At 40.5% G+C, this 22495-nt stretch overlaps 1 protein-coding gene across 5 annotated transcripts in view; it reads left to right on the top strand.

Annotated features, from left to right (window-relative positions):
* The window catches only part of LOC130283871 (uncharacterized), a 417906-nt gene that overhangs the window by 269094 nt on the left and 126317 nt on the right, over positions 1-22495 (top strand). For all 5 annotated transcript variants that reach the window (XM_056533499.1, XM_056533498.1, XM_056533496.1 and 2 more), the window contains 2 exons: positions 673-785; positions 13809-13890. In XM_056533499.1, the coding sequence (XP_056389474.1) occupies positions 673-785; positions 13809-13890 (195 nt within the window). The remainder of the gene's footprint in view (positions 1-672; positions 786-13808; positions 13891-22495) is intronic.

Here is a 22495-nt window from a genome sequence, read left to right as displayed (position 1 = left end):
GAGGCTGCAGACCGGGCCTTATCACTTACTCGCGCTGACCCTTGTTGTGTGTGAGCTCACACAACCACCTGGGGTAAGAGGCTTGTGTAAAGTTTTTCTTTGCCACTTCTACCCGGGTGGTTTTACGCTATGGAGAACTCTCTCTTGTTTTTATAGGGATATGAGCATGGGATATGAGGTCGAGATAGGAGGTCAGGATAGGAGGACGGGATATGAGGTTGAGATATGAGGTCGGGATAGGAGGTAGAGATATGAGGACGGGATATGGGGTTGGGATATGACAACAATATATGAGGACGGGATATGAAGTCAAAAGCTTCCTCCTTTGTTTATTTTCCTCCACAACAAGGATTAGGAAGGAAAAACAAAAAGAAAAAAAATGCAATTGCTTGAATGTGTACAAGGATATCTCCAACCCACAGAACTCTATATCTACTTTAACTATATAAAAAGGAAACTCACCGCTATGTCAATAAATATTTTATTTTGTGGTAGGTACAGGTAAATATATACCTTTTTGTAGAGTTGTGGTTGCTATTCTGTAATGGAAATGTAAAATTCTTCCACATGAAACAATGCAATTTTTTTCCAAATGCATAAATTATAATGGTTTTTATTAAGTTATCCTTTGATTAACATGCATAGTAAAGTCAATTCTGTCTCTTTGTTCAGGTGCTGATGCAAGCAGTTTCAACTAGTGCAGATATTGGTGGAGTTTTGATGCTTAGCTGCGATAAGGGCAGCAACATTTCCTTCTCTGCTAATGTTAGATCCAAGCAGCAGAGGTCAGTATGTTCATTGTCAGAGTCACGCTGCCACACTATTTACTAAGCATATATTGATAGTCCAGATTAGTTGGACACTGTATGTAGTCTTATTTTTTATGTTGATGCATCTCAAAATTCAAAGGCTATTTTCTTATATAAAATCATGTTATACTTTGCTTGATGATATTTCCAGAAAAACACTTTAGAGCTTATTTGTCACCTTTTTTTTTTAGCATCTTCTTGATGTCATCTTTCCTTTCAATCTTGGGGTTTGGGACGAGATATATTTTTAGTACAGAAGAATTTAGTCAATATAACTTTCTCTTTACTATACAAATGTTTAATAGAAAAGATTAACACAAAAATATTGTCTACCAGAATAGGGAGCTGTTTTCAAAGTTATTTTGATAACAATTAGTCATGATGTTCTATATATTTAAGGAGAGCTGTGCGTGACCATAAAGTCAGATTATACAACTAAATGCGTTGCAGATGAGACAACTTCCATAGTTAGACTAAAAAAGACACGTTTTCAATGGGATTCTGCTGCTCTGTGCACACAGCACACGTATTCTGTAGCAGAACTTCTGACACACATCCGAATTCCCCCCCAAAAAATGAACATGTTAATCCTTTCAGTGGAATCCTCCATTGTTGAATGGGACTTTCAATTTCGGTGATGATTTCTATGTGAAATAAGCACAGGTTTGTGCCATTTTGAATGAATTTGCTCAGTGTGCAAGGGCCCTAAGAATTACAACATGAAATGGATTTGAGGGGTTATCAATATTAGATCAGAGGGGGTCAGCTCCTGAAACCCCCACTGATTATCTGTTTAAAGGGGCCACTGCAGGATCATAAATGTTTACCATTCTTCTACGGCTGTACATATAACCCCTTAAGCACTGAGCCCTTTTCATCTTAAGGACTGAGCCCTTTTTTGCAATTCTGACCACTGTCACTTTATGCATTAATAACTCTGGGATGCTTTTACAGTTTATTCTGATTCCAAGATAGTTTTTTCGTGACATATTCTACTTTAACATAGCGGTAAATTTTCATCATTACTTGCATCCTTTCTTGGTGAAAAATCCCCAAATTTCATGAAAATTTTGCATTTTTCTAACTTTGAAACTCTGCTTGTAAGGAAGTTGAAGTTGGACGTGAAAATGGAAAATTAGATTTTTAACACTAAAATAATGGTGTCACCCCAAATTTTCTTTTTCACAAGGGGTAATAGGAGAAAATGGACCCCAAAATTTGAAGCCCAATTTCTCCCAGTTGAGAAAATGCGCCATATGTGGACATTATGTGCTCTGCTGGCACACTACAATGCTCAGAAGAGAAGGAGCAAAATTTGGCTTTTTGAAAGAGAATTTTGCTTAAATGGTTTTAGGGGGGCATGTTGCATTGAGAAGGTCCCCAGGGTGCCAGAACAGCAAAAAAAAAAAAAAACACATGTTTTGGAAACTACACCCCTCAAGGAACGTAACAAGGGGTATAATGAGCCTTAACACCTCACAGGTGTTTGACGACTTTGCGTTGAAGTTGGACGTGAAAATGGAAAATTAGATTTTCAACACTAAAATGATGGTTACCCCAAATTTTTCACAAGGGGTAAAAGGAGAAAATGGACCACAAAATGTGAAGCCCAATTTCTCCCGATTAAGAAAAAGCACCATATGTGGATGTTAAGTGCTCTGCTGGTGCACTACAGATCTCAGAACAGAAGGAGTCCCATTGGACTTTTGGAGAAAGAATTTTGCTGAAATTGAAGTTGGGGGCCATGTGCATTTTCAAACCTCCCATGTTGCCAGAACAGCAGAAACCCCCCACACGTGACACCATTTTGGAAACTAGACCCCTCCAGGAACATAACAAGGGTTACAGTGAGTACTTACACCTCACAGGTTTCTTGAACAGTGGGCCGTAAAAGTGAAAAATTAGATTTTTTATTCTAAATTGCTGGTATTAACCAAATAGTTTTTAGTTTCACAAGTAGAAAGAGAAAAAAGCTCCACAAAATTTGTAGCCCAATTTCTCCAAAATAAGTATATACCACATATATGCCGGTAAAGCACTATGCGGGTGCAAAACAGGGCTTAGGAGTGAGACAGCACCAATGAGATTTGAGGCCTAAAGTGGTGCACTGCAATTGTTGAGGTTCTGACATAAAATCTAAAAAAAAAAAAACAGCAAGTCTTCGCAATCTTGAAACTACACCCCTCAAGGAAGGTAACAAGGGGTACAGTGAGTACTTACACCTCACAGGTTTTTTGAACAGTGGGTTGTAAATTGAAAAATTAGATTTTTTTACACTAAAATGCTGGGGTTACCCAATTTTTAAAATTTTCACAAGGGGTAATTGGAGAAATTGGGTTACAAATTTTGGAGGGCTTTTTCTCCTGACTATGGAAACACATCCACATATGGGGTAACATGCTGGGCGGGCGCACAACAAGGCTCAGAAGTCATAAAGGTCTGTTTTCATTTGAGGCCTATGGCATATCAGTAGCTGACGGTTACATACATTCAGAGGAAAATACAAGAATGAAACACCCACATGTGACACCATTACAGAAAGTACACCACCCAAGGAATGAGTATAGGGGTAAAGAGGACATTTTGAACACACAGGTGTTTCCTAAATTTATTTTCCAGGAATGGATGAAGTGTACTATGGGGGGGGATGAAAAACCTAACCTGTTACCTCAAATGCGCACCCCGCTCAGGTGGGGGAGAGAGCGCTGCGCATTTGAGGCAACTGCAAACCCCCAAAGCTGTTGACTCTGTGTCCCATGACCCATTTTTTGGGGAACAAAAAAAAGATATTATCAGGGGTATTGGGAAAGAGTTTTTTTTCTTTTCTTTTGGGAGGTGGGGTTGGTTTTAAAATTTGGAAGACAATGTACTCTGGACTGGTACATTGGAGTATAATTCTGGGGAATTAAAATTAGGGAAAATGATGAAGAATTTTGTGCTCCATGGAAGTGTGATACTCCCTGAAGCAGTTTTTAATGCAGAGGCCCGGATGATCGGGGCAAGTGTCACACTGAGTGGTGGTTTCCTTCCGAATCACCCTCCTGTGACACATCCTGCATTTTTTCTGGGATCATCCCTTCATTCCAGTGTGGGGGACCGCACCTGGAAAATGTTGACCGGGGATGACCTGGGGGCCCACAGTTCCAGAGGTGCTCTGACCTGCTCCTTGGTGGCCACCAAAGAGGAGGGCCTTTAGAACTTCCTCTTGAAACTGCAGGAATGTCCCTGTGTTGTCAGCGTGCTGGAACAGTACAAAAGAGTTATACATGGCAACCTGTACCAAGTAGACCGTAACTTTTTTGTTCCATGTCCGTGTTTTGCACATGGCATCATATGGCTTGAGGACTTGATCAGAAAGATCAACTCCCCCCATATACCGATTGTACTCCAGAATACAATCGGGTTTGAGGACCGGTCCCGTGATACCTCGCACAGGGACAGTGGTGCTGCCGTTCCCATGAATTGTGGTGAGCATAAGGACATCCCTCTTGTCCTTATACCTGACCAGCAACAGGTTTTCATGGGAAAAGGCACGGGACTCACCCCGGGGGATAGGAGCATGTAGGGGATGGGGCATAAGGCCTCTATGATTCTTCCGGACTGTCCCACAAGCAACAGTGGATCTGGCGGCGAGGAATACTAGTATAAACGTTATCCACGTAAAGGTGGTAATCTTTATCTAGCAATGGGTGCAAAAGGCCCCAAACAATTTTCCCGCTAACTCCCAGAGTGGGGGGACATTCTGGGGGTTCAATACGGGAATCTCGTCCCTCATACACCATAAACTTGCAATTGTACCCTGAGGTACTCTCGCAAATTATATACATCTTCACGCAATAGCGCGCTCGCTTGGTTGGGATGTATTGCCGAAAGCTGAGTCTCCCGTAAAGCTGATGAGAGACGCATCAACAATGACCTCCCACCCAGGGACATAGGCCTCCCAAAATTTGGCCCTGAAGTGATTGATGACCGACCTGATTTTATACAGGCGGTCATAGGCGGGATCACTTCGGGGGGGACATGCCGCATTATCAACATAATGCAAACATTCACGAATGGCCTTGCACCGGGGATGTGCCATGGCCATACTGTAGAGCGGGATCTGGTAGAGGACATCCCCACTCCAGTATTGCCTGACACTGTTTTTTTTTAACTAGACCCATATGCAGTATGAGGCCCCAAATGGTCCTAATTTCGGCTGCATTGACTGGGTACCACTCATTGGGTCTAGCTAAAAATGAGCCTGGGTTTGCATCAACGAACTGTTGGGCGTGCAATTCATCTGGTCAACCATCAGATTGACAAAGTCGTCACTGAAAAAAAAAACTGACATCGTCGGGTTCACTGAAATGGACTATTTCAATCTTGATTTCTGAGTCACCAACAGACTCATGAATCACAGGCTCGTGTTTCGCAGCCTTGGTGGCTCATCATCAGAACTAGATGATGAGGAGGACGAGGAAATAAGGAAGGTGGGGTCTTCCTCGTCCTCTGTGGCGCTTTCAGTTTCGAAGGCAAGTATGGCATATGCCTGCGGGCTATTTCCCTACTCTAATGAGGGTTGAAGTTTATGTATGTGGGGGAAAACTTTATTGGTGTGTGTGGTGTGAGTTCCTACCCTAACCCGCCCTAAACTACTAACTAACCCCCCCCTAAGAACAAATAATATAAAAATATCAAACTAAACTAAAAAAAGAAAAATAAACTTTAAAAAAAAAAAGACTTCTAGTGCAAAAAAAGTGAGCCAAAAAAAGTGTTGTGCACACTGATTAGCATTTGGTGGCGGCAGGGGGCGCAGAAGTCAGTGGGGGGTCTGGCCACTCAGCCCAGAACAGTGACTGATGACACGTACACAGACCCCCTTACAAAAAACCTGAAAAATAAAATAAAAAAAACAATTAAAACCCCAAAAAAGCACCAGCCTGAACCCAAAAAAAAGCTGAACAGTGATAAATCACTGACAGCAGTGGGAGAGGCCACACACACAGCTACGGTCCGTCCACACAGCACAAGCCTGCTACTGGTGGCACGGACCACCATTAGGTGCAAAAAGTAAAATAAAAAAGATGCTTTAATCCCCGAAAAAGCACCTTAACCACAAAAAAATGCTGATCAGTACTACGGGGCTGATCAGTGATGGGTGGGCCTGCGCTGAAAAGAAAACGCTGGTGGCAGACCGCAGTGACCCTGTAGGGCTAGGGTCACGCAACTAAAGGTGCTACGGACCTACGGACACCGACAGATGGTACGCTGTTAAAAAAAAATAAAAAAAATAAACTTTTTTTTTATTCCTAACTGTCCCTACCTTATCTTAACTGTCCCTGACCCAGATCTCACAATAATGGTGGGCAGAATGGAGCAATGTGCTCCTTCACCCACCTCCCCCCTCCCCAAACTGCTGTGATTGGTGCGGTCACTACGGCCACCCAATCACAGCTGTACTGGGGGGTGGCAACACTGCCACCTCCCAGTACTGTACGGATGATGATTGATGGTGTATATTACACCATCGATCATCATACTTATCTTAGTCAATAGGTCACACGTGACCCAGATGACCCAGAATCGACGCAGATCGCTGGTTAGAATTTACCGGCGATCTGCAGCAATTGCCGATATGGGGGATCCTCAGGATCCCCCTCAGCACTTTGCCGGGATGCAAATCATTCAGCAGGCATCCAGCTCCGATCCCCGCCCAACGAGCGTCGGGAACCGGAATCGCCCAAAATCTCTGGTCTGAATTTTTTCTGTTTTTGGACAAAGACACAATGTCCGCTTTCTGCCCTAGGGTGCTTTCATATATAAATTATTTTTTTGCCTAAGCCACACACAACTGAAAAAAGTGTACATGTGAAGCATCTGTCCATAGCCAGACAAAGAATTGCAACAAAAGCATTAACTAACTACAGTAATATCTGAATGTAGATAAATAAAAGTGATTAGATAGGCCGATAGTATGGCTGCTGTTCTCCTACACCTGAGGTTACAGAGGAAATATTTATTCAGAAGAACTTCACAAGTATGTTGGTTTCTGAGGAAGTCACAGACGTAGCAAACAGCCTCCCCGTGATCTTTTCATAATAACCTGTCCCCTGTCTACTTTTACTTTCTCAGTAAATGTTTACAAATATGTAAATCTCATCCCAGGTAATAGTTTTGCATTTTTGGAACATTGAATTCCTTTTTCTTTTTTTTATATAATGCACCTAGTTATTGAGACACAGATGTGACCTTATTTCATAATATCAATAAGTACATTCAGAAATACAAAAGTGGCAATGAAAAAAATACAATATTAATAAATATAACAGATATGGATGGACTTTATGCCTAATAAATACTCTGTTGCTCAACACATGAAGCTTTAAAGGGATATTTTGGATACATACATGTTTTAAAAAGTTACTGGAAACACTATGACAATAAAAAATAAAACACACTTCCCTACCTGAGTCCCCTGGTACTCTGCCTCTCACCTCAATCGGTGATTGGCTGAGTAGGCCGTCACTGCCGAGTCAAGTTCATCTTAGAAGTAGGAGAAAGAGTGATGAACAGGGAGCAAGAAGGGGTCACAGGGGACCCAGGTAAGTGATTATGTGTTTTTGTTTCTGTTTTTTTTTTTTTTTTTATAACAACCATAGCAACATTTAAGAAAAAAAAAAAAAGATGTATCTGGAAATACTTCTTTAATACTATTCTTGTTATTGAGCAGTTCCTGGTATCAATATGATCTTCTAAAAATGCAGAGAGGCAGGAATTGCTAGGAAGTGTTAACTTAGGAGCTTTTAGCTTTTATGTATATAGATGTAAATGTGCATAGCATAAAAGACTTTATGAAAATATTATATTTGGGCAAGCATGTGGGTCTACAAAAAAATCTAGCAGCAACTGGTTCACATAAGGGAGGCCAGTTTTTTTTTTTAGTATGTTGTTGTCACTAGACGCCACCTTAACAAGTGTTTGCCTGAGATAACTTTAAAGGGGTACTCCACTGCCCCAGCATTGGAACATTTTGTTCCAAATGCTGGGTGTGTGGATCGTGATGTCACAGCCACAGCCAATGCCCCTCAATGCAAGTCTATGGGAGGGGGCGTGGCTGATGCCACGCCCCCTCCCATAGACTTGCATTGAGGGGGTGTGTAGCATGACATCGCAAGGAGCGTAGCTATGACATCACGACCCCCGCAGCCCGCATCCAGCTTTCAGAACAAAATGTTCCGAACGCTGGGGCAATGGAGTACCCCTTTACATGCTGGTTTTGTGAAATGCATATGACCAGGAGGCCAGCTGTAAAGTAGTAGACCACACAAGTTAACAGAACAAGACCGCCAGGATGTAAAGCATGAATCATGAGCAGTCTCGTCTGTTGCAACATTCACTGTCCACTCCCAAAATGATATGTCAATGTAAGAAGTGTTAGGTACTTTTTGAATAAGCTTTCTATTGCCAAGCAGCTTCAAGCCTAAAGTCTCCACGTCTGTTACCAAACATTGTCTGGAATGATATATAAAGATCATCACCATTTTACATTTGTTTTACGCAGCCCAGTCCTTTTTGCACGCCTTTTTCCTCTTTTATTGTAGGCTAACAGTTAATGAATAATGAATAAAACTTTTGGCATGTATGTGGGGGGGGGGGGGGGGAACATGGAACATGTCACATGGTATAATCGGTCGGGGGCGGAGTAGGGAAAAAAAAGTGAGGGAAGCGTGCAGCTGAGCACTTTACTCCCCAACTTCCTGGGATCTCTGTCTGGCTGCACAAGACCTGCCCCATAGACTAATAATGGAGCTGGTTTTGTGCAGCGAGATGGAGATTACAGGGATCTGGAATGGGAAGCACTTGGTGGGGGTCTGAACACTTAGACCCTGAATGTCCCAGCAACTTGCCAAAGTTTTTATATAATGACAGACACACTTTAATAGAAAACATACACTGATATTCTAGAAAATGGTGTGCTTCCAACTTTGCTGCACCCTTTTCTCCTGGAGCTTGGCAGTGCCCTGTAAGCACAAAGTAAGTTCCATACACATTTATGAAGAAAACTGTAGACAAATTGACTGACCTTAAACTATAAAAACAATTAAAAGTGCATATGCAAGCCAATTCTTACTGTTGAAGTCCCCAACAATACATATTCTCTTGCAATAGAGTAAAGTCAATGCCAAGACTGTCATAGTGCCAAGTCATACAAGGGTGATGTCCTAGCACATTTTTAGGGCTAGCAGGATGGTCTTACAAGAGGCCCCCTGTACCATAGAAAGTGGTGCTGTGGGGTGAGTGGTAAGCATCACTTTCAGCTGTATATGGATTATTAGAATGCAAGTACAATTAGGTATCATAGCACATGTATGCACCAAGCATTGGCCCAGGAGGTGGTGGTGGTGAGCATTGCTGCACACCATGCCTCACTCCATGTCAGATATTTTCTCCCACACTATCCACAGGTACTGGTGGATAGTGCGGGAGACGCTGATTAAAACAAGCCCTACCTTACCCGTGATCCACCCGGCCAATCGCCCGCAATTTTAGTTTTATTCCATGTGTATATCTTTCTGTAACTGGCATGGGCGGGGCTTCTGCAGGTTAACTGGCACTGACGTCAGCACCACTTATGAATATTCATCCCCCCTCTCTCCAGTTAGGAGCAGCGAAGAGAGGGCGAGCTGGAGGGAGGGGGGATGAATATTCATAAGCTGTTCTGACATCAGTGCCAGTTAGCTGCAGAAGCCCCGCCCGTGCCAGTTACAGCAAGATTTCCACATATAATTAAAACTACAATTGCAGGCGAACGGCCGGGCGGATCCGGGTAAGGTAGGCCTCGTTTTTATCAGAGTCTCCCGCACTATCCATCGGTACCTGTGGATAGTGCGGGAGAAAATATCTGACAGTTTTCCTTTAATTCCATCCCACTTGGTCCTCATGCTGTCTGGCATCAGGACCAAGTGTGCGGGAGATATCTCATAGAGAAAAACAGGTCCAAAGGGCAAGAATCAGTAAGTATAGGAAGGCATCAGATCTGAGGTCTAAATATAATTTTTTCCTCTGTTCTCAGGTCTGAGCTTAGGTTTCTGGGGTCTGACCCATCTTGAGGTTTTATCTATAGTGTAATTTTGGACTGATCTAGGGAAGATTCATTTTGGACTCTGATTTATCCTGGGGGTCTAGTCTTAGGTCTGATTTATCTTTGGATCTGGTCTTAGGTCTGACTAGCTTCTTTTTGGTCTGAGTAAATTCAATTTAGGGGTCTGGTCTGGGATTTATTTAATTTTGAGGCTTGAATAAATTTAGGGGTATTGTCTGGTATCTGAAATAACTTACCATAAAATGTAAATCCCCTCGTACCATAACTGGACATAAATAACTGGAATGTAAAAAGTAGGGTATCCAATCCACACAATAAATAAACATGTTTTACATTTATGGGTTCCTATATTTATCATATCATTAAAGGGTACCTCTCATCAAATAAACTTTTGATATATTTTAGATTAATGAATGTTGAATAACTTTCCAATAGCATGTTAATGAAAAATATTCTTCTTTCTATTTTATTTTTCCCGATCAGTCCTGTCAGCAAGCATTTCTGACTCATGCTGGAGTCCTAAACACTCAGAGCTGCCAGCCTGCTTTGTTCACAGCCAAACAGGCTGTGAACAAAGCAGGCTGGCAGCTCTGAGTGTTCTCCTTTGTGAACAAAGCAGACTGGCAGCTCGTAGTGTTTAGGACTCCAGCATGAGTCTGAAATGCTTGCTGCCAGGACTGGTAGGGAGACCCCTAGTGGTCATTTCTTCAAAGTGGAAAATTAAATAGAAAGAAGTATATTTTTTTAATAACATGCAATTGTAAAGTTATTCTGCATACATTAATCTATAATATATCAAAAGTTTTTTTGATGAGAGGTACCCTTTAAATTCTCCAGCCCAAATGTATATATTTTGCCTATATTGGCCTTCCTTAGAATAGTAAGCCTGGTTGAATGTAAGATTTACTCACATACTAATCGATATAGACCAATCGATTAGCATAATGACATCATCATACTGAATGAGGGAGTTATCATGTATTAAGTCACATGTATTAGGTTTGTTTACACTGCGGATCCACATGTGTAGGTAATCATCCTTCATTGCTATATTAATCCTGTAAAACCAGTTAGTTGGTAACATTTGCTTTATTGCTATGTCAATTGACACACATCTCTATGCACTCATGTATGTGACTTGACATATTGTACTATAATATATATAATTTGTGAAGTAAATTATGGACAGTATCTCAAACTTTACTTTTTGTTAGCTTTAAAGATTTTGAATCAAGGCCAAACTAGACCAAAATGTTAATTCTGTTTATAAAGTTGGTTTGCAATTAATTTATGAATTGATCACAACTGTGTGCTTAAGTTTCATTATTGAATACATTTAGCAGTCTGGTCTGGGGTCTTAATTCCTATAGGAGTCTGGTCTGAAGTCCGAATTTATTAAGCAATCTTTTGTGGGGTCCAAATCTGATTTATTTTGTCTCCTGGGGTCTGATTAATTTTGGTGTCAGAGGTTTAAATTAATACAAGGGTCTGGGCAGGGGGTCCTGAAATTGTAAGGGGTCAGTTCTTGGATCTAAAAGTTTGCCATGGGGCCACTATTTTGTGCTTTTATAAGGTTTGAGAATGAATGGAAGTCGAGCTGCTTAAGTGCCACAACCTGGCATGCCTAATAGTTCACCCTCATGTCCCAGCTCCTCCTTGACTGACGTACAGAGCTCTGGAAATTGCTGCGACATGAGAGCAAACAATTAGATATTCCAGGCTGTGGCACATGAGCAGCTTAGCTCCCCCTTCTAGACATTATGCTGAGAAATAGAGGCGGTTTTGTAAGTTCATAAGCACCATCAGCTCCAATAAAGTTACAGTTGGCTTTTATACCTTAATAGCTATACAGCAGTGTCTGCAGCTCTTAGTAGCAAATACAGCTGTCAGATTCCCTTTAAATGTTAGATGCAAAATATACATTCTTTAACCCTTTAACGACAATGGACGTAAATGTACGTCATGGTGACGTGGTACTTAACGCACCATGACATACATTTGCGCGAGCTATCAGCAGCCAGGGACCCGCTGGTAATGGCGGACATCCGTGATGGCGCGGATGTCGGCCATTAACCCCTCAGATGCCGTGATCAATAAAGATCACTGCATATGCGGCAGTGCTGTACTTTGAATGGATGATCGGATCGCCCGCAGCGCTGCCGCAGGGATCTGGTCATCCAGCATGGCAGCCAGAGGTCCCCTCACCTTGCTCCGGCCGTCTCCCGGGGTCTTCTGCTTTGGTCTGAGATTGAGCAGACCAGAGCAGAAGATCACTGATAATAGTGATCAGTGCTATGTCCTATACATAGCACTGAACATTATTAGCAATCAACTAATTGCTATGAATAGTCCCCTATGGGGACATAAAAAGTGTAAAAAAAAAAGTTACAAAATGTAAAATAAAAAAGTATAAAAATGTGCAAAATTCCGTCCCCCAATAAAAAAGTTACATGTCCGTTTTTCCCATTTTACCCCCAAAAAAGCGTAAAAAAAATGAATACACATATTTGGTGTCGCCGTGTGCGTAAAAGTCTGAACTATTAATATATATTGTTAATTATCCTGTACAGTGAACGGCGTAAACGTAAAAAAAATGTTTAAAGTCCCAAATTGCTGCTTTTTTGTCACATTTTATTCCCAAAAAAATAATAAAAAATGTATAAAAAGTAAAACCTAAGCAAAAGTGGTAATGATAAAAACTAAAGATCACGATTCAAAAAATGAGCCCTCATATCGCCCCATATACGGAAAAATTTGAAAGTTATAGGTGGTCAAAATAGGGCAATTTCAAACATACTAATTTTGTTAAAATGGTTTGAGATTTTTTTTAAGTGGTACAATTATAGAAAAACTTAACATGGGTATCATTTTAATCATATTGACCCACAGAATAAAGTAAACATGTCATTTTTACCGGAAAGTGTACAGCGTGAAAACAAAACCTTCCAAAATTTACTAAATTGTGGTTTTCTTTTCAATTTTCCCACATAAATAATATTTGTTTGGTCGTGCCGTACATTTTATGGTAAAATAAGTGATGTAGTTACAAAGTAAAATTGGTGACGCAAAAAACAAGCCCTCATATGGGTCTGTGGATGGAAATATGAGAGAGTTATGATTTTTAGAAGGCAAAGAGGAAAAAACGAAAATGCTAAAATAAAATTATTCTGGTCCTTAAGGTCAAAATGGGCAGGTACTTAAGGGGTTAAAGAGCACCTGTCATGATCTTGTTACATTTTATAATCCTCCCAGTTCACTGCCCCATCATGATAAACCACCCCTTGCCTTTATTTTTATTATTTTTTAGTTTTCTACCTTGATATCGCTCTGTATTTTCTGCTCAGTCTCAGTCAGATTCACAGACTGGGAAGGGGCGTTCCCCAGCAGGCGTGACATCATCTGAAGCCGTACAGGGAAGAACTTCCTACATCACTCTGCTACACACAGCCCATAGCAGTTCAGTGTGAGATGAGCTATTATTGGCTAAGGCTGCACACATCCCCCTCAGCACTCCAGACTGCATTTTCTGATTTTGGACTTTTGCCAGGTCAGCAGGAGTCCAAAGTCTGTGTCAGAGATAGGGGGAAATGTGCTCTGGACAAGTAGGGAGACACCTAGTGGCAGCTTTTAAAACAGCAATAAAACATAGAAAACTTTATTTTTTTAAATCAAAATACATTAAAAAGTTTTTTACATTTTAACATAAGGAGTGCAATACCAACAATTTGTTTTAATGATAGTGCCCATTTAAATTACATATAAATGACTGCCTCAGGCTTTTTATCCCTTCTTTTTTCACTCTCTTTCAGCCTCTCTGTTGTTTGATTTTTTTTGTGATGCGATGTGATTGATATATTATGTACCACAATATATTATTCATTATATTTAATAATGCTTATTATTTTGCCATTTAGAGAGGAGCTTATTGTGAGAGCAACACACAGTGTAGCGGCCCTGCGATCCTACATCCCAAGCTCCAGCACCTTCATCACAGGGGTAAGTATGACAACAGGCAATACTATTCTCTATAATATATAGTGGTTTGATCGGTCAGGATACCCAGACATACTAAGCACTTCTCTCCCCATGTCACTCGTTTCTGCACAAGTTGGGTTTCATAGACTTGCTACAGAGCCCATGTTGTGAAGCGACAGGAGAGATAAGGAGAGAACCCCATCTTTTCCTGCATCATTCTATTGATCGATAGGGGTATAAACACAAAGGTCACGACGATCAAAACTTTTGTCTCTAACAGGTCAATTTCTTTTACCTAAGAGACAGTGACAATCTAAATAGAAATTCTATTCAGATATATGTTTTCCATAGTACCGTATGTATATAGTGGTTACTGCTGCTGTGGCAAAAATATGCAAATTGTCTTATCTAGACAGTGACTGATTGTATTGAAAAAGTGAAAACTATTTTTCCAAGCTGCAAAAAAAAAACTCACAGCAGGTATAATTTCCTTTCCAACTCATTTTTGTAGGTCATATAAAGTACATTACTTAGCCCATAGAGAAATATTAAAATCAAGTTATTTAAAATTCCTGCCCTTACTCTAATAATGTAGTTAAAGGGGTATTCCAGGAAAAAAACTTTTTTTTATATATCAACTGGCTCCAGAAAGTTACAGATTTGTAAATTACTTCTATTAAAAAATCTTAATCCTTTCAGTACGTATGAGCTTCTGAAGTTAGGGTTGTTCTTTTCTGTCGAAGTCCTCTCTGATGACACGTGTTTCTGGAAACGCCCAGTTTAGAAGCAAATCCCCATAGCAAACCTCTTCTAAACTGGGCGTTTCCCGAGACAGGTGTCATCAGAGAGGATTTAGACAGAAAAGAGCAACCTTAACTTCAGAAGCTCATAAGTACTGAAAGGATTAAGATTTTTTTATAGAAGTAATTTACAAATCTGTTTAACTTTCTGAAGCCAGTTGATATATATAAAAAAGGTTTTTTTCCTGGAATACCCCTTTAAAATAAAATAATAAAGGTATTTAGAGATGTCTAGTTTGAAATTACTTCATTTTAGGAAGGCTTGTTAAAGGGGTATTCTTATCCCCTATCCCCTTGTTAAAGGGGTATTCTTATCCCCTATCCTTTTGATCTCCCTGCAGCAGCCCGCATTCTATTTGTAGCTACGTCTGAAGTTTCGGAAACCTCCGGGCTTCCGAGACGGGGATGTGACGTCACGCCACGCCTCCTCCATTCATTTCTATGGGAGGGAGCGTAACAGCCGCAACGCCCCCTCCCATAGACATGAATGGAGGGGGCGTGGCATGACGTCACGTCCCCGTCTGGGAAGCCTGGAGGTTTCCGAAACTTCAGACACCGCTACAAATAGAATGCGGGCTGCTGCAGGGAGATTGCGGGGGGTCCCAGCGGCAGGCCCCCCGCGATCAGACATCTTATCCTTTCGATAGGGGATAAGATGTTTTTGTTCTTTTCTGTCTAAGTGCTCTCTGATGACACGTGTCTCAGGAACCGCCCAGTTTAGAAGCAAATCCCCATAGCAAACCTCTTCTAAACTGGGCGGTTCCAGAGTAAAGTGTCATCAGAGAGCACTTAGACTGAAAAGAACAACTCAACTTCAGAAGCTCATAAGTACTGAAAGGATTAATATTTTTTAATAGAAGTAATTTACAAATCTCTTAAAATTTCTGGAGCCTGTTGATATATATAAAAAAGTTTTTTCCTGGATAACCCCTTTAATACAAGGTTGCTGTGTTTGCTCCTTGTTCCAGAACCAGTGGTGCTGCAGGTAATAGGGTTCTTAAAGGTAGGAATTCTGTAAAAACCTATTCCAGATTATTCCTGCCCTTTTAACACTTTTTCTAGAAGGACATGTTAAATATTTCTAAATGCTGAGTAGCAACAGCCCAAGCAGTTTTTAAGTACCTACTTGATCTTTAATAAGTCTTATAACCACGAACAAGGTTAACCAAATCAATAGTCGTTGGCTTTGGTAGAACGATAGCAACACTGATAGTTCAGCAGCAATATAAAAGGGCTATGTATATAAAGGTTTTTAACCTAGTGATTGGACAGGCCACACATCAGATTAATGTATGCAATTCATTTATTTCTAGATTAACCTGATATCTATCTTTAAAATGAAAGCTTTTTTTTACTTTAAGACAAGTTGGACAAAGTTACATCACTATTTCCCCTTCCATTTGAGGCAACCTGTCAAATAGGAAATGCATGAAATGGCACAATGGATTATGTTAGTATGTTAGGGCCATTAAAGTGAATAGGGCCATTGCCAGTATGCCACGGTACATTGGCATCCATTCTGGACAGGGTAAAGAGGTATACCCCAAATGTAAGAAGAAAACCATAATGTGAACAGCCCCTTAAGTAGTTGCATTAATACATATGTAATGGGGTTGACTGGGATTTAAATGCTACTTATTCACATCAATGGGGATGAGCTGCAACACAAAACACAGCCCATGGACAGAAGTGGAGCAAGCTATTTTACTATTTTATTCTATTATCAGACAACCAGAACCAGTGAACTGTACAGACTGTATGTATTATAAGACTTTTTTTTTATGTTTCCTCCTGCCTTTGCCCACAACAACATCCCATAGTCATCTATTTTGGAGAGCTTATTTCTTTGGAAAGCTTTTTGCTGTCTTAAAACTGATTTCTCTTAAGTGCATCAAAACACTGAAGGAATAAATAATTAAGAACATAAAGTTTATCAGCGCTATATATTGTTAGCAGCTGCAGGAGAGACGTCCATGTCCTGCAGCTGCAACCAACAGATTTACCGTAATGACTGAGGAAGGGCTGGTTTTGGCACCTGCTGACGCTGTCATTGAATAATGTGAGGGGGGTCACAGATGGAAAAACTCCTTCCACACTGAGTTGTAGAACCTTTAGTGGCACCGGGATGGACAGCTACTCACCTTAAAGAGGTTATCTGATGGAATATATTATTTTTCTACTGTCCCCAGCCTGCCTAATAATTTAACGAACACTTAAACTCATCTTCCTCTGCTCCCTCAAAGCTCTGGTATTGGGGCACCCTCTGACACTGCTTCTCCCCAAGCAAGATGGAACTAACGCTCGCAAATCACTGGCCAAGGTGGGACACCACTGCGACCAGTAAATAGTGGAGCAGAGCTGTGATGTCACATTTACAGCTTCAGCTGGCTCCAATAAAAAGACTGTTTGTGGAGACCGGCAGGATACAGGGCGTCCTGATCCTGTAGTTACGAGGTAGGGAAGGAAGGTGAGTAAAAATGTTTGTTATTTTATTAGAGAGTCTGGAGACAAAAGATAGGGATAGGCATAAGTGTCTGATCGCGAGTAGTCTCTTTAAGGAGAGCGATGTTGTAGACAGCACACACTCCATTCATTTATATGGAAGCCCTGAAGTAGGCCGAGTGCGGTCCTCTGCAGCACATGCTCTTCCCAGAAAACCAGCTTTCCTTGGCGTCGGACCATGTACTTTGCTATCAGTTATGGATGGAAATCTGGCTCAGTACTGAGCTAAATCCAGGGGCATATGTGCCAACACCCTTAGTCTAACCATATATTATGACTTGCTACAATAAATGTATCACCTAGATTTTTATGTTAATTTGTTTCTACTTTCTGGTTCTATTTTTATTCCCGTTTTTGTACATTATTATGGGGACAACCATTTGCCTGAGCTTATTGCACTGCATTTAGAGAAATGACTTACATTAAGCACCATGGACATAGAAAATAAACTGGAACAGACCCTATTCACTGCAGTAGAAACATTTTCTAGTCATGCTTTGTGACCTGTACAGAAATCATTTATTGTGAAAGGCTCAATCCTGTCTTATCTACACACTGGTGTCAGCTTTCTTTGAAATCCTGTTTGTGATGATAAAACAAGACCTATTTTTCTCTTATCTACCAAACCAATTCTATATTAATACTTAATTTGCATTATATTGCAAATACGGAGCTCACTACGCACCACTGAATGGTATGTGCCTATACATTATGAGACTATACACATGGTATGAGACTATAAACTATTTTCTACTGATCAGAACGTATCTGCTTATTATTAGGCTTAGTGGCCAGAATGAAAACTGCAAGATTTCAGGATTATTTTAAAAGATAGAAAAATGGAAAGTTAGAAAAAACATCTTAACATTTTTTTTATGGTAATTTGAATATTATTTTTTATTGCTGTTATTGAGCTCATTGGAGCACCCTCCATAGTGCACAGCTATTTCTTATTATCTTCATTTCAGTTGGTGGGACCAGAGCTGGGTTGTTTGCCAGTAGTACACTAAGTTTTGTCCTCTTCCTTACTTATCTGATGAATTAGATAACAACACCTACTCCTTATTGCAATGCCATGACATAGTTCTGGTGAAAAATCAATAGTCTGAACAGACCTGCACTGTCCTGTTGCAGGGAAAGGGACCTAGTGGCCAAGACTGTAAAGCTTTTTTCTGGGGTCATTTTTGGTAAATGAAGTGGCCTACACATATGTTGGGAAGAATATAGGCAGTAAAACTACACTTGACTTAAACAATAGCTAATTTTCTAATGACACATTGAAGGCATCTAACGTTCAAGATAAAGTGCCAAATGAAAATCTTTTACATCTACGTATTATTCTTCCGTAAACCAAATGATGCCTGCCGTTTTTACATGGAAGAAATCTTCTCAGGCTGTCATTTTCTGCAGAATTTGAAGAAAAATAACTCTTCAGGATAATAGAGAAGTTTATGGCAGAGCAGAAAGTTCAGAGAAGTCTGAAGTGTTTTGTTTCACTATGAGAAATGGGTGACACTGCTGTGGGTTGTGTGGCTTTTTATCACAAATCATTATGACATTAGTGGTAATATAAGTGCCATTTTTGGAAACCAAACCATCTGATTTCTAAAGAATTGGGACTTGATGTGGTGGAATAAAAAAAATCGTACCTGGCCATAGACACGTACACAGCCTTTTCACTTGCATCATCCCAGCTGTGAATTAGCAATATTTTTTTTCTTGGAACTTTCATTTTATAATCTTTACATCAACAATGTTATATGTGAGTTTTATGTCAACAGTTTATTCAGATCCTTTCCCATGGACTTTAGGAGCCTCATATAGATTTCCTGTTCAAGCTTGAAGGGAATATTTAAAGTACTGTAAATATTGTAAACACAATACTATATTCTGGAGCTACTATTATCTGTTGCCATTTTTCATATACATACCTGGTCTGAGCTCAAGCGCCAGCTCCATTCTTGCTTTGGTCTGGCCGCGGCACCACTTTTTACAATTACAAACAAAAGAATTACACTAGCACACTGCTAGCGGTAAGATATATGTGTAATATAACACTTTTTTTCATTGCACTAGTGCTATAGGGACAAATACAGGTTTTTAGCTCACCACTTGGCCAAATAGTGTTTACCATCCCACCACGATAAGGTGACCTCATTTGGGATGGACCCTACACTATAGATATGCCTATCTTGGGCTAGCACTAGGCCTACAATTTCTGGGCATGTAAGATCCAGATATTCCGTAATTAAACACACCTAGTGGAATGGGTGAAGTGCACTAACAAAGATGGAGGCAGCCACTCAATTATTAGGCGGACAGACAGGGCGATCTGTCACAAAGACCGGGATCGCCGAACAGTGTGTTGTCTTCCTGGCGCTCGAGTTCGGCACATCGAGGATCGGGTTGACAGGTTGTTGGGTGGGGCTGGAGAGGACCCAGCAGTCATGGTACATATTGGCACCAATGACAAAGTAAGAGGTAGGTGGAGTGGTGATTTCAGGGACTTAGGCTGCAAGCTTAAGGCAAGGACCTCCAAGGTAGTATTTTCTGAAACATTATCTGTACCACGAGCCACACCAGAGAGGCAGCGGGAGATTAGGGAGGTAAACAAGTGGCTCAGAAGCTGGTGTAGGAAGGAGGGGTTTGAGTTCATGGAGAACTGGGTCGACTTCACTGTCAGTTATCGGCTCTACCGTAGGGACGGACTGCACCTCAATGGGAAGGGTGCAGCTGTGCTTGGGGAGAAGATGGCTAGAAGGGTGGAGGAGTGTTTAAACTAGGGACTGGGGGGAGGGAACCTACAACATAGAGGGGGAAGATAGTGTAGATAGAGGGGTGGGACTTAATAATGTGCCTGGGGGTGGAGAGGAGGGAGGGGTTAGAATAGTTAATAGGGATAGGCATCATAAGGAAAAAAAACACACCATTGAAGTGCATGTTGACTAATGCCAGAAGTCTGACCAATAAAACGGACGAACTGGAGTTGAAAATTTCTGAGGAGGATTATGACATTGTAGGTATAACAGAGACTTGGTTGGACGATAGCTGTGATTGGGCAGTCAACATACAGGGTTATAGTCTATTTAAGAAGGATCGGACAAAACGGAAAGGGGGAGGAGTCTGTCTTTATGTAAAGTCCAATTTGAAGGCGGCACTGCTGGAGGATATTTGGGAGGGAAATGATAATGTGGAGTCATTATGGGTAGAAATATATGGAGATAAAAATAAAAGAATTGTGATAGGGGTTTGCTAAAAGCCACCAAACATAATGGAAGAGGCAGAAGATCAATTACTGAGGCAAATAAACAAGGCAGCAAATCAGAATGATGTGATAATAATGGGGACTTTAACTATCCTGATATAAACTGGGAGACTGAGACCTGTGAATCTCATAAAGGAAACAAGTTTCTGACTATAACTAAAAACAATTATCTGTCCCAAATGGTGCAGGGCCCGACCAGAGGGGGCGCCCTACTAGACTTAATATTAACCAACTTATCTGACAGAGTAATTAATGTGCAAGTAGATGGACACCTAGGAAATAGTGATCATAATATAATACATTATAACTTGTTCTTCAATTAGGGAATTTCTCGAGGGGCCACAAAAACAATGAACTTTAGGAAGGCAAAGTTCGATCAACTCAGAGAAGCCCGTAACAATATAAAATGGGATAATGTCCTCAAAAAAAGCAATACTGACACTAAATGGGAGACTTTTAAAAATATCTTAAAGGGGTATTCCAGGCAAAACGTTTTTTTATATATATCAACTGGCTCCGGAAAGTTACACAGATTTGTAAATGACTTCTATTAAAAAATCTTAATCCTTCCAATAGTTATTAGCTTCTGAAGTTTTCTCTCTAACTGCTCAATGATGATGTCCTGTCCCGGGAGCTATGCATGATGGGAGAATATCCCCATAGGAACTGCACAGCTCCCGGGACGTGAGTCATCAGAGAGCAGTTAGACAGAAAACAACAACTCAACTTCAGAAGCTAATAACTATTGGAAGGATTAACATTTTTTAATAGAAGTAATTTACAAAATCTGTTTAACTTTCCGGAGCCAGCTCATATATAAAAAAAAGTTTTGGCCTGGAATACCCCTTTAAATTTTCACTGTAAGATGTATATACCTTATGGGAATAAAAGGGTCGAAAATAAAAAAATTAATAAAAAAAACAATATGGATGAATAAAAATGTTAAGGGGGCAATACATGACAAAAATAAATCATTTAAATTACTAAAACAGGACTGCAGTGAGGAAGCATTAAAAAGCTATAGAAAAAAATGTAAAATATGTAAAAAACAGAAAAAATAGAGACAGAACGACTCATTGCCAAAGAGAGTAAAACTAACCCCAAAATGTTGTCTAACTATATAAATAGCAAAAAGGTCAAAAATGAAAGTGTGGGCCCTTTAAAAAATGATGAGAAAGAAATTATAAACGGGGATCAGGAAAAAGCAAATATATTAAACAAATTCTTCTCCACTGTATTCACTGAGGAAAATGAAATGCCAGGTGAAATACAGTGTGATAAGGTAAACTCCCCTGTACAGGTCACCTGTTTAACCCAGGAAGAAGTACAGTGCCGCCTACTAAAAATCAAAGTAGACAAATCACCAGGTCCAGATGGCATTCACCCCCGTGTTCTAAAGGAATTAAGTAATGTAATAGACAGACCCCTATTTTTAATATTATGGGACTCTATAGTGACAGAGACTGTTCCCCAGGACTGGCGCATGGCAAATGTGGTGCCAATATTTAAGAAGGGGTCAAAAGGTGACCCTGGGAATTATAGACCTTAGCTTAACTTAACCTCGATTGTATGTAAATTGTTTGAGGGTTTTCTAAGAGATGCTATTTTGAAATATCTTGATAATAATAAATGTATGACCCCGTATCAACATGGATTTATGAGGGATCGGTCCTGTCAAACTAACCTGATCAGCTTTTACAAGGAGGTGAGCTCCAGACTGGACAAGGGGCAATCGCTGGATGCCGCATATCTGGATTTTTCCAAAGCATTTGATACGGTTCCACATAAATGGTTAGTGCAGAAAATAAGAAGGTTTGGGCTGGGGGAGAATGTGTGTAAGTGGGTAAGTAACTGGCTCAGTAATAGGAAACAGAGGGTGGTTATTAATGATACTTATTCTGATTGGGTGACTGTTACTAGTGAGGTACCCCAGGGGTCCATCTTGGGTCCTGTCCTATTTAATATATTCATTAATGACCTTGCAGAGGGGTTGAATAGTAAAGCAGATGACACTAAACTCTTTAAAGTAGTAAACACTATAGAGGACAGTGCACTGTTA

Source organism: Hyla sarda, chromosome 8 (genome assembly GCF_029499605.1).
Source record: "Hyla sarda isolate aHylSar1 chromosome 8, aHylSar1.hap1, whole genome shotgun sequence".
NCBI classification, from domain to species: Eukaryota; Metazoa; Chordata; class Amphibia; order Anura; family Hylidae; genus Hyla; species Hyla sarda.
Note: the sequence above shows the minus strand (reverse complement) of the source record. Positions and strands in the feature narration are given on the sequence as shown.